The sequence below is a fragment of the Chrysochloris asiatica genome, unplaced genomic scaffold (genome assembly GCF_000296735.1).
Source record: "Chrysochloris asiatica unplaced genomic scaffold, ChrAsi1.0 scaffold00016, whole genome shotgun sequence".
Taxonomy (NCBI): Eukaryota; Metazoa; Chordata; class Mammalia; order Afrosoricida; family Chrysochloridae; genus Chrysochloris; species Chrysochloris asiatica.
The window spans coordinates 17324469-17338520 of NW_006408534.1; the positions used below are offsets into that span (position 1 = coordinate 17324469).

Sequence of the window (14052 nt, forward strand, 5' to 3'; positions counted from 1 at the left end):
TGGAGAAGGACATCATACTTGGTAAAGTAGAGGGCATTGTAAAAAAGAGGAAGACCCCCCAATGAGATGAACTGGCACAGTGGCAGCAGCAATGGGCTCAAGTGTAACAACAATTGTGAGGTTGGCACAGAACCAGGCAGTGTCTCATTCTGTTGTACAGAGGTTTTCTATGAGTCAGAACCAGCTAGATGGTATCACACAACAATAAGAGCATAAATCTTACAGTTTTGAATAGTAAATAAAAAAACTGAACGTCTGAAAATGGTTAACATTAGCAAATTACATACTGCAACATTTTATGGATGATGTTGTTGTTGTTGTTAAGTGTCACTGAGTCGGTTACTACCTATAGCTACCCTGCATAGGGTTTCCAAGGAACAGCTTGAACTGCCAACTTTGTGGTTCAAAACAACTTTGCAGTCTAGCGCATTAGCCCACAGTGCCACACCAGGACTCCTTATTAATGATAAAATGTACAAAAAGCAAAACTGGATGGCATCAAGTGTGGTTCATTGCAACTAAAATATGTTTTAAGTGGGAGACTACTTGTATTTCTCCCTCCTCTTTTCTTTATACAAGGAGGATTATTAGAGTGATGGTTAAGTGCTCGGGTTGGTAGTTTGAACCTACCAGCAACTCCATGGGAGAAAGATGTGGTAGTGATCTTCCATAAAGATTTACAGCCTCGGGAAACCTATGGGGCCATTCTACTCTTTTCTATAGGATCACTATGAGTCTGAAACAATTCAGCAGCAGTGGTTTGGCTCTGATAAATGAATATAAAATAACTGTTCAGAGTAAATCTTACGTATAAATTTCATTTTTATGATTTTTAACACATATATTGATACTTTAACATTTCTCCCAAATGATGAAAAAAATACCTTTCAGAGGGAAAACCATATACTTACTTTCGGTTACATTTTGTAAAAAACATGAAGTGACAAAATACTGGAAAAATACATTAAACTGATAAAAGTGATTATCTTGTGTGTTGGAATTTAAAGTAACTGCAGTTGCTTACAGTAATTTACTTCATTTTCTATAATTAACATAAAATGCTAAAGTAAGAATAAAACATTTAAAAATAATTATTTAAAACTTACACAGCTGAAAAATTAATCGCAGACTGAAATATTTTAATACTCTCTAAGAATTTACATTGTCTTGATGCATTATGTTTAGAGAACTGTTTATTAAAACTCTTAGTTAATTTTTAAAAGCAACTTTAAACTAAACTGAAAAAAAAAATTAAGTTTAAACTTGGAAAACAATCAGATAAGTATTGAAATGGAAAACTCACCTATGAGAAATGTTAAATTTCTGGACAATCCTTTTCCCATTGGCTAACCAGATTTGGATGTTAGTGATGGGTTCCAAACTATTTAATGGGACAGCAGACAAATTGCTTTTATTCTCAACTTCAGTACTCTTAGCTTTGGAAACAATTTTTGGTGTGGCACTAAGAAAGCCCAAAAAACAAAAGCAGACACATGTTTTTCCATTGAGCAGAACTGTGCCATTAAACAATTACTATACAAATTTTTACATTAAGTATATTCAACAACTAACAACAATAGCAATAGCTGTGTGAAGCCTTTTATAAATCATGAATTCACGTATTGGAATCTAGAAAAAACGTACTCATAGTAAAACTGAGATATATAAATATAAATACTGTGCTTTAGAGAAAAAATCTGAAAACATTTTACCTGTGAATTACTGCACCTAACAGTTGAACTGCCAGTTAGAAACAATGCACCTGAAAGTGAGTTTTAGGCCACTTCCTTCAGCCAGCTCAGGAATAAGCAATACTCCCTTCTTGGAGCTTTCCTGAGCATGAACCCCTTAATAGTCACCTGGTCTGATGTCTTTCCACTAGACCCTCAGAGACAATCTATAAGTTCTCCTATTTACAACAGTCAACTCCCTGCTCTGAGTCCTGGTATAGTGCTGTAGGTTAAGCACTGGACTGCTAACTATAAGGTCAGCAGTTCAAACCCACCACTCACTCCACAGAAACGATTTACAGAGTTGCTATGTATAGCTTCCATAGGTCCGGCATGCTTATGTGCCCTGTAAAAGGTCACCTCTTGGAGACAGAACTTTAGAATTCACCATGGTGTCACAGCGATGATTGCCTGCACCATGGTGATCTGTTTATTTTTGTCTTGTCTTTAATTCTGTTTTAAGATTTAATAATGAGTTCTATAGTATTTACATACATCAAGATGGAGTTTTCCCCTCCCCCGCCCCTGAGAACAACTGTAAATAATAAATACAGATGAAAAGAGACCTACTAAAAAGTTGAAAAGAAATTTTATCCTAAATCTATCATAACAATGCAGACCGCTAAAAGTTTTTAATTAAATACAATAGAATGAAATACTCACTGTCTGGTCCTGTGCCATCCTCACAGTTACTACGTTTGACCCTACAGTTGCAGCCACCATGCCAATTCATCTCACTGGTCACCCTCTTTTTCATTCACTCTCTACTTTACCAGGAGGCAATGGTGTGGCTATGTAGAATAAGCACTAGACTGCTAACCAAAAGGTCGGCATTTCAAACCCATCAGCCATTCCTTGGAAATCCTATACAGTTTATGAAACTGATACACTGAACTGCAAGATCATTTGAACCATAAGGTTGGTGGTTCAAACTCACCCACCGCTCTTTGGAAACCCTATACAGGGGCTGCTATGAGTCAGAACCCTACACAGGGTTGCACAATGTGTCAAATCCAACTTCACCACACTTAACAACAGTATGGACAACACAATGTTTGGCATGTATACATAGGCAATGAATACATATTAAACTGAATAATAAATGACTGAATTTAATTACACTGAAAGTATATTGCCAGAAATGGGGGTTGTTGTTAAGTACCATGGAGTTGGTTCCAACTCATAATGACCCTGTACAGGGTTTCCGAGGCTATAAATCTTTATAGGAGCAGAAAGCCTCATCTTTCTCCTACGGAATGGCTGGTAGTTTCGAACTGCTGACCTTGAGGTTAGCAGCCCGATTCGTAACCACTACCCTACTCTGGGTGCCACAAAATGCTAAGTGCTCCACTACAGGTGATGCTGCATGATAAGTACTAGACTGATAACAAGGTCAGTGGTTCAAACCCACCAGGTGCTCCTTGGAAACCCTATATGGGGTTGCTGTAAGTTGGAACTAACTTGATGGCACTCAAAAACAACAACCTGAAAGGTTGGTAGTTTGAATCCATTTGAAGGTACCCTGGTGGGCAGGTCTGAAAATCTGCTTCTGAAAGACTAGGTCAATTTACCTTCTTGAGAACCTATGAAGCAATTCTACTTTACAAACTTGGGGTTGCCATGAGTTAGAATAACTCTGCAGTAACTACTAAGTGCTGTGACTTAAAAGAGCAGGAAGCAGTTAGATGGACCAACAGAAAATATCTAAAATAGTGCCTCATAAGTGATAGCACTTAAATTTTTACTGAATTATTTTATTTATATATAATATATATATAATTTTATATATGTATCACTGTAAATTTATGTAAATTTAAATTCATCCATTAGTAAGTTTTTAAGATTAGATTTTTATATGCCAAAGATAAGAATCTAAATTGTTTTACATACATCTGTATTAAACAGAGAATATAAAACAGAATCTAGTCATTTTTATGTTAATTATAGTGTCAATGTATATCATCAAAAGCAGGGTAGGCACCTTGGTCTCATACATAAGCAATTTCCCTTCTATTTCTGATTTGCTGGGTCTTATCTGTAGTTAGATGAAAAACTAGCATCTAGTAGGATATTCACTCGACCACAAGGTCAGCAGCTCAAACTCACCAGCTGCTCTTTGGAAACCCTATACGGGGTCGCTATGAGTTGGAACCGACTTGATGGTACATAACAGTAAAAACAGTAACAACAAAACTGAGTGAAAAAAATAAAAGCAATTCCTAATGATGTCTAAAATGGTTGTTCAAGGAATAAAGAACATGAGCTTTAGAGCATAGTTTTGGGCTTCTCTGAGCTGGTTAGCTTTATTTTGGTGATTTTAGCTATATTCTAGACAGTTGCAATGCTTTGATACATGGCTCTGAAAGTAAAATATTAGTGTTTCCAAATAATACTTTAGAAAAACATACAAAATTTTATACAGATAATTTATAGAAGCCTAAAAATAAAAACTAAGCACAGTTTAAGCTTATAAAACTCAAATTTAGTACAGAGCTTTCAAATGCCAATCAAATTGTCATACATTATTAAAATGTTTGTATTAAAGTTTCTGTCATATTAATATACTGAAAAAAAGCAATTTCAGTAACTAAAGCAAAAGATTTCAGTAAAAAGGGGCAAGGGTGATATCATGGGAAGAAATCAATGAAATTTTAACTCCAGAAAATAACTGGGTGGGGTTATAGACTAAAAAAGTAGTTGTAACTAATTATTGTGTTTTGACAAAACAATTGTGTTGGTGATATAAGCATATATATTTAAAGATTCATTCTCTTTAAACTGAATTGCCTATTACATCACAGAAACTTGATAGCAAGTTTCTTAAAATGAAAATCATCAATTATTTTCTCAGTATAAAGGACCAAAAACAAGTAGGGATATAAATTGAAATAGTCAAAGGCAAATACATAACTATAGTATTTACAATGCTTTTTAAGGCTTAAACATCACAAAGCATTGACAACATTGTTTCTATCAGGTTTCTTCAAATCTGCTCAAGTATTAAACAAGAATCCAAAACTATGAGGAATATGACTCCTGTAAATTTATGGCACTGTATGATAAGCACCAGACAGCAAGGTTGGTTTGAACTGTAAGGTAGGTGGTTCAAACTCAACTGCTACTCTTCCAAAACCCTATACAGGGTCGCTATGAGTCAGAACCAACTTGATGGTACTTACCAATACAAAAACAAAATTTTATTAAATAAGAACATATACATAAAATATTAAAAACTATTTTAACCTTGCATTAATAATGAATTTTGGAAATTAAGATTATGCAGACTATAAGCATAGCTTATGTGATGAACTTATATGAGAACATTATAGCTTCAATGTTGTATCTCTGTGTGTCACACACACACACTCACAGCATATTGGTATACTAACTACACAAATGGAGTATTGCAAGTATATGGAGGTTATTTATTTATTTTTAAACATTTAATTTTGAATTAAGTAAAGGTTTACAGACAAGATCATCAGTTTTACATTCAACAAATCATACCCTTTGTTTAATCTCAATGATTGCAATCCCCTGCATGCAACAAAAGTTATCTGACTTCCTCCCTGTGGTCCCTATTTCCATTCCACCTCCTTCCCATCCCTTCTCAATTCTGTCCTTAGGTAAAAGCTGACCTTTTGATTTTGAATGATTAATGATTCCATGGTGAACATACCTTACTAGTGTGGCTGTCCCTCCTATATACCTATCAACTGCTTGGCTGAAAACTGGGCCACCTTTCCAGACCTGAAGGGTGGTCAAGGGCCACAGTCTCGGGTTCCTCCAGTCTCTTTGTTTTTTAAAATAATTTTGAGCTTTGCCCCACATTTTCTCCTATTCCACATCCAGGACCTTTTAATGTGATCCTTTTCAGACCAGTTGGTAGTAGCAGCCGGGCACCATCTAGCTCTTCTGGTGTCAGAGTTATGGAGACTGATGTCTACATGTACCATCAGTCTTTTGGACCAATTGAATCTAAGCATCTTCAACTCTCATCACTATTGTTTCTTCCCTATATGGAGATACCCCTAATAATTAAACAAGGATATATACTCAGCAAAATCATTAGAAAAGCTTAAGTGGCTGGTATAAGGGCAAGAAAAGGATTTATTCAACCAATACTGCTTATGTCCCTGATAAACCATTATAATTTGATGAAACTAAAAGGCCTCCATGATTTTATAGTGCAATGCTTGTTATTGTTGTTGTGAAGTGCTGTCGAGTTGGTTCTCACTCATAGTGACCCTGTATAGGAATGGATGGTGAGCTTGAACTGCCTACCTTTTGGTTCAAACCAATTTTGTGGCCCAGTGCATTATCCTGCAGCCACTGCTAGCATATAATAATTTACACTAAGGTAAATATGACTTGGGAATCCAAGTGTGGCGCTGTAGGATAAGCACTGGACTGCCAACCACAAGGTTGGTGGTTCAAACCCACCTACTGCTCTGTGGAAATCCTATGGGTAGGAACTGACTCAATGACACTTAACAAATATGACTTATGAGCACTCATAAAAGTGAACATAATCTTACTCCCAATGAAGAAGAGTTAAGCTCTACACATACAGTCTACACAGATGAGCCTACTCACCTTCCCAATCTGTGACCCTGTCCTGAGAAGGGCTGGAAGACAGGCTTTGTTGACACAAATACTTCATTCTTCTTATCTTCAACTTTAACATCTACCTCTTCTTTATCAAAAATCCCCTCTAATTCTAAAGGTAATTCCCTTGAAAGAAAATAAAAATGAATAAAAGTGAAGTTTCTAGTATATCTTCTCTTTCTTTGAAAAACATATTAAATAGGCAAAGGAAGAACTGGATAATGCTGAGAAATAAAGAGTCCACACCATTAAAAAAGTTTTAATTTAAAAAGTAACAATAATTAAATAATATTCAACACTCAAAGAGTAATTTTTATGACTATAAATTCATGCATAGATGAGTTTTCTAGCAGCAACACAACCATAAATATTTGATAACTATACACTGCTAAATTTAAAGAATGACCTTTATAGGTGCCAAAATAGGACTTAAAAGTGCTACCAAATTATCAAACTCTCATTTCAATTTTTGAATGAAAATAGACATCTACTCTAAGAAACAACAAAAGTAAAAAGCATCAAAAATTTTTTAAAAAATTATTTCCACATTTCATCCTCTTATCAAAGAAATTAAAGTAATATAGTTAGGACTTGACCTCCAAACAGGAGGTGTGTGTAGTGTACATTGATGCCTCTCTTTTGAATAATGTAAGGACCAAGAATGCTGGAATTATACCTCTGCTGATCACAAACACGGTCCAATTTCAGGAATAGTGTATGGTATATACCAGGGGTAGAAGAAATACTCGTTGTATGTTATGGACTTTTGACCACCACTTGTCTATTAGTTTGTCATACTGTACTGGCTTGTGTGTTGCTGTGATGCTAGAAGTTATGGTACTGGAATTTTGAATGTCAGTAGGGTTGCCCATGGTGGACAAGTTTCACCAGCGCTTCCAGAACAAGAGAGACTAGGAGAAGAGAGAGGTGGACTACTTCCGAATGTTTAGTCACTGAAAACCTTATGAATAGCAGTGGAACACTGTCAGGCAGCACCAATATATTGAATACTGAAACATTATGAACAGCACCAGGATACTGTGAGATACAGTGCTTTTAGCTGAGCCCCTCAGGTTGGAAGGAACTCAAAATATGACTGGGGAAGAGCTGCCTCCTCAAAGTAGAGTTGACTGTATTGACAAAATGGAGTAAAGCTTTTGGAACTTTCATTTGCTGATATGGCATAAGTAAAAATGAGGAGAAACAAATGCAAGCATCTATCATTAATTACAACATGAGATCTATGAACTATGAAGCTAGGAAAACTTGAATTTGTTAAAAATGAAATGGAATGCATAAAAAATTCTAGGCTTTGTTAAGTGCTGTCAAGTCGGTTCTGACTCATAGCGACCCAGTATAGTGTTTCCATAGAGTAGCTGGTGGGTTTGAACCATTGACCCTGTGGCTCACAGTCCAGTACTGATCCTACAGCGCCACACCAGGAGTCCATTCTAGGCATTAGTGAGCAGAAATTGACTAGAATTGGCCATTCTGAATTTGTGTGGTGCTGTGGATTAATACGCCAGACTGCAAAGCCATTTGAACTGCAAGGTTGGCAGTTCAAGCTCACCAGCTACTCCTTGGAAACCTTACACAGGGTCACTATGGGTCGGAATCGACTCGATGGCACTTAACAACAACAACATACCGAGAATGACCAACTGAAGGTGAAAAGTGACATAATCATCATCAAAAAGAGTATTTCACGACTTTGAAATACAATGTTGTCTGTGATAGGATAGTATCCAAATGCCTACAAGGAAGACCAGTTAATACCACTATTTTTCAAATGTATGCAATAACCACTATAGTGGGTGATGACAAAATTTAAGAATTCTATCAACTTTTTCAGCCTGAAATTGATCCAACAAACAATCAAGATATATTGATAAATACTGATGATTGGAATACAAAGGTTGGAAACCAAGAGGAAGGATCAGTAGTTGGAAAATGAGGCCTTGATGATAGAAATGGTGCTGGAGATCTCATGATAGACTTTGCAAGACCAATGATTTCTTCATTGCAAATACCTTTTTAAAACTAAAAGACGACTATACACATGGACCTCACCAAATAGAATACACAGAAATCAAATTGACTATATCTGTGGAAAGAGATGATGGAAAAGCTCCATATCATCAGCCAAAACAAGGCCAGGGCAGACCTCGATTGCTCATATGCAAGTTGAGCTCTATGAATATAAGAAAGGATTCTTCTATATGAAATATGCTCCTGTTTACAATGATTACTCACCCCTTTTTGATGGAGTTCAGAAACTGCTGACTTGCACCATCAGAATAACTTCTGAAATCATCATTGACTGTGAATCCATTTTTCCATAATTTTATATTTATATCTACCTGCAAAGCAGTAAGAAACAAAACATGATACTAATATAATGTTGTAGCTTTAAAATATTTTATATAACTCGTGCTATCATTTTTTAAAATGTTTTATTGTAAATTATGTGATAGTTTACATGGGAGAACATTAGTTTTACATTCATCCTATCGTGTATTGTTTCATTGGTTATAATCCCCTCCATGCATCATCAACCAATCAAAGGGTATACACTACAAGCCTGCCCCCCTGTCGTCAGCACACAGCCCCTCTCCATCTCTGTGTCTAAAGTCCCCAACTGCTCCATCTCTCCACGTCATTGTCTCTGCCTCCATCTCAGGCATCACTCGTGCTATCATTCTTAATAGCAATCTTCCAAACATGAAATGTAAAAACTAATGTGTATGTATACATACATACATAATGTATACATTATGTGTCAGTATTTTTAAATGAAGCCTTATGTCCAGAACAGACTTTACAACAGTTAGAAAAGGACTTCAAAAATTAAGAATAATGTATTTGGAGGAGTGAGGCACAGGAAAGCGACTATGACAAATTAATTAAGGGCTAGTCCTTCAAGTGGGAGCACAGTGGCTCCATATGATAAGCACTGGACTGTGAACCACACAGTTGGCAGTTTGAGCCCACCAGCTGCTATGTGGGAGAAAGATGAGGCTCTCTACTCCTGCAAAGACTAGAAGCCCTATACTGGGTTGCTATAATTCAGAAAACAGATCACCTGAAGGCACTTAACAGCAACAACATTCCTTCAAATATAAAATATCAGTGAAGGATGGATACCATCAGTACTGCATCTGCCAATGTCTTATTTAGAGTACAAGAACAATATTTATTTACTCATTATACCAAAATTGCAAGACAAGTTAATAATAAACCTAGAGGGGTTCAGAAAAACAGCAGAAGGCAGGGATGCTTCAGGCTTAACACAAATGGACTAAAAAACGGTAGCAGAAGATAGTAGACTCTTGGTGGTAGGGGTGTGCCCTGGAGTTGATTCTGACTCAGAGTGACCCTACATAGGGTTTACAAGGCTGTAAATTTTTATGGGAGCAGAAAACCTCATCTTTCTCCCATGGAACGGCTGGTAGTTTTGAACTGCTGACCTTGAGGTTAGCAGCCCGACTCTTAACCACTACGGTAACAGAGCTCCTTATTAAACTTCAGAGCCCCACAACTGTCTTTGTTGTGAAATGCCCTCGAGTTAGTTCCGACTCAAAGCAACCTTGCAGAGGGTCGCTAACATTCATTTTCTTCATTCCACATATATGTAACAACATGTATGCTATAAACCACCAATCTTAACATTCAGCAACAAATATGCCAGAAACCACCAGCCACTCTGTGGGAGAAAGATAAAAGCTGTCTACTTGACAGTCTTAGAAATTCTATGAAGGGTTGCTATGAGTCAAAAGTGACTCCATGGCAGTGAGTTTGGTTGTCTGGTTTATGCTGTTATTATGATCATACATATCACAGAGACCCAGTATAGGGTTTCCAAGGAGCGGCTGGTAGGCTGGAACAGTCAACCTTTGGTTAGCAGTCCAATGCTTATCCTACAGAGCCACCCCAGGACTTCTAATGACAACAACACGTAAATACATGTGTCTTGGTTTCTGCTGCTGTTAAGTGCCGTTGAGTTAGTTCTGGCTTATAGTGAACCTGTATAGGGTTGCTGAGGAGCGGCTAGTGGGTTTGAACTGCAAACCTTGCTGTTAGCAGTCCAGTGCTTATACTATAGTGCTACACCAGGACCGTTATATTACACACACACACACACACACACACACACATATATATTTAAATGTATCTTAGTATGTACTAAACACTGTTTAAAAGATTCTTCTTTATGTCAACAGCTTTGTCAGGTTGCTAATATTTTATAGATGGGGAAATAGAAACACAGAAAGCTAAGTAAGAGATAAAGCTTGAGTCTATGGAATGTGGGTCCAGAGTCCACAATTAACCACTGGCCCTTTCTGCTTTGAATGTATTTCTGCAGAGGTTATCGATGTGGTAAATGGATTGGATTCAATACATGAAAGTAGGATTGGCTGCACTAACAAGGATCCATGTGGAAGAGTTAGGGTAACAGGATCTTCAGCTTGTGGGTGTCTCCACTGCCATATCTGGGCCATAGAGAATCTAACTGCTCCCCATAACCATTTACAGGGGTGAGGCAACTGAATGTTTAGTCTCTGGCTGATTACTCTCTGACCTCCCAGGTTAGAAGAGCCTTATGAGAATCGTTGGGTGGTAGAAATAGTTATCTACTCAGCTACCAACCATAAGGTTAGCTGTTTAAATGCACCCAGCAGCACCTCAGAAGAAAGGTCTGGCAGCCTGTTTCTTAAATAGTACAGCAATGGAAAACTTTATATTGTGGAACTGTACTCTGACACATGTGGGGTTGGAATCAACCCAATGGTAAAGAGCACAGCATCAGAGTTAGGAGCTGAGGGTCCGCTTTGTACACGGCACTGAGCTGGAGAGAAATGATCAAGGTGCTGTCCTTGCCCTCTAGAAGTTCACAGTTTAGCCCAAGAGACATGAAGACATGGAGCGACACATTTAAGGCCAAACAGAGGCTTCCTAGGAAGAGTAAACACAATCTGAGGGAGGAGGATGCTTTGAACTTTTTGCTAATACTATTTGTTTTCAATAATGGTTGGCATGCTGACATAAGGGAAATAACAGTTTTTTTTCAGGTAATACGGTTTTTGATACAATACGTCCCCAAAATGGACACTGTAGAACTGGAAGAGTGAGGTGAGGCCTGTTGTCTTCATATTCACACAGTTGTGCAGGTCTCTGACAATCAGCAGCAGATACAGCTTCCTAAGAAATTTGAGAAGCTGAAAATGTTGGTGGGAGAAACCTGTCTCACAGGTCACAAAACGTCCCTCAAGTTATACTATACAACAACCACCAATCATCTGTCAATTTGTCATATTGTGGTTGTTTAAATGTTGCTGTGATGCTGGAAGCTATGCCACTGGTATTTTAAATACCAGCAGGGTTGTTAGATACTTAACTTCCAGACTAAGACAAACTGGGAAGGAGAGGCAGACCACTTTTGAATGGTTGTTGTTAAGTGCTGTTGAGTCGGTTCCGACTCACAGTAACCCTGTGTAGGATTTCCAAGGAGCAGCTGGTAGGTTTGAACCACTGACCCTGTGGTTTGCAGTTCAGTACTGATCCTCCAGGCCTTAGCCACTGAAAATCTTATGAATAGCAGTGGAACACTGTTAAGTAATATTGCCAAAAGATGAATCTTTCAGCTCGGAAGGTGCTCAAAATACAGCTAGGAAAAAACTGCCTCCTCAAAGCAGACTTGGCTACAGTGAATGTGGATGAACTGAGCTTTCAGGAACTTAATTTGCCAATATAGCACATCTGAAAATGAGAAGAAATAGCTGCAAACATCCACTAATAATCAGAACATGGAATATATGAAGCATGAATCTAGGAAAACTATAAGTTGTCAAAATGAAATGGAATGTATAACGATCCATATTCTAGATATTAGTGAACCGAAATGGACTGGCATAGGCCATTTTGAATTCAACAATCATAAGGTTTACTATGTCAGGAAGAACAAATTGAAGCATAATAGTGTCACAGTCATCATCAAAAAGAACATCTCAAGATTTAAGTTGAAGTACAATGCTGTCTGTGACAGGATAATAACCATACGTGAACAAGAAAAACCAGTTAATGCCACTGTGATTCAAATTTACACACCAACCACTAAAGCTAGTAATGATGAGCTTGAAGAATTCTACCAACTTCTTCAGTCTGAAATTTATCAAACTTGCAATCAAGATGCTCTGGCAACTACTGGTGATTGTAACGCAAAAGTTGGAAACAAAGTGAAAGGATCAGCAGTTGGAAAGTATGTTGTTGGAGACAGAAACAACGCTGGAAATTGCATAATAGAATTTGTAAGACCAATGACATATTAATAGCATATACGTTTTTTTAAACAACATTAATAGTGACTATACAGGTGATCTCACCAGCTGGAATACATAGGACTTAAACTGACTGGATCTGTAGGAAGAGACAATGGGGAAACTTAATATCATCTGCCAAAACAAGACAAGGATGCAAATGTGGAACAGATCATCAATTGCTCACAATGCAAGCTGAGTTTAAAGCTGAAGAAATTGAAAACAAAAGCACCAGAGCCAAAATATAATTTGAATATATTCCATCGGAATTTAGAGACTATCTCAAGAACAAATTTGATGTATTAGGCACCAATGATGGAAGACCAGAAAAATTGAGGGTGACATTAAGAACAACATACATGAAAAAAGCAAAAGATTATTAACAAGAGTAAAGAAAGAAAGGACCAAAATGGATGTCAGAAGAAACCCTGAAACTTGCACTCCAGCTTGGTTGGTTGTTTGGTTATGTGCCACGGAGTTGATTCCAACTCACAGTAACCCTACATAGAGTTTCTGAGGCTGTAAATCTTTATGGGAGCAGAAAGCCTAATCTTACTCCTGTGGAACAGCTGGTAGTTTCAAACTGCTGACCTTGAGATTAGCAGCCTGACTTATAACCACTACACTACCAGAGCTCCTTCTCCAGCGTAGAGATCCTAAATCAAATGGAAGAAATGAGGAAGTAAAAGAGCTGAACAGAAACATTTCAAAGGGCAGTTCGAGAATACAAAGCAGAACATTATTATGAAATGTGTGAAAACCTTGAGTTAGATAACCAAAAGGGAAAAACACTCAGCATTTCTCAAGTTATGTAGTTGCTGTTGAATGCTGTCAAGTCAGTTCCAATTCATGGCTACCCTGTATAGGGTTTCCAAGGAGCAGATGTGGTGTGTTTGAACTGCTAACCTTGTGGTTAAAACCAACATTGTGGTCTAGTGCTTATCCTACAGCACCAGGACTGAAGAAAAAATTCAAATCTCAGGTTGCGATACAGTGTCTACAGACAACATCCACCACTCATCTGTCAGTGTGTCGTACTGTGGTGGCATGCTTGTTGCTGTGATTCTGGAAGCTACGTCACTGGTATTTTAAATATGAACAGTGTCATTAATGGTGGACAAATTTCAGATTAGCTTTCAGAATAACACAGACTAGGAAGTATGAGAGATGGACTACTTCTGAGTATTTAGTCACTGAAAACCTTATGAATAGGAGTGGGACACTGTCAGCACCAGAATATTAAATACTTATAGATGATGAAGTGCACCAGAATATTGCCAGATACAGTGCTGGTAGCTGAGGTCCTCAAGTTGGAAGGGACTCAAAATATGACTAGGAAAGAGCTGCCTCCTTAAAGTAGAATTCATTGTGATAAGTGAATGCAATGAAGCTTTCAGGAC

The 14052-nt window shown here is 37.6% G+C and overlaps 1 protein-coding gene across 1 annotated transcript in view; it reads right to left on the reverse strand.

Moving 5' to 3' along the window:
- The window catches only part of UBXN2A (UBX domain protein 2A), a 28415-nt gene that overhangs the window by 7771 nt on the left and 6592 nt on the right, over positions 1-14052 (reverse strand). The window contains exons 3-5 of the mRNA XM_006835304.1: positions 8592-8698; positions 6327-6464; positions 1304-1462 (exon numbers count right to left, since the gene is read on the reverse strand). Coding sequence (XP_006835367.1) covers positions 1304-1462; positions 6327-6464; positions 8592-8698 — 404 coding nt within the window. The remainder of the gene's footprint in view (positions 1-1303; positions 1463-6326; positions 6465-8591; positions 8699-14052) is intronic.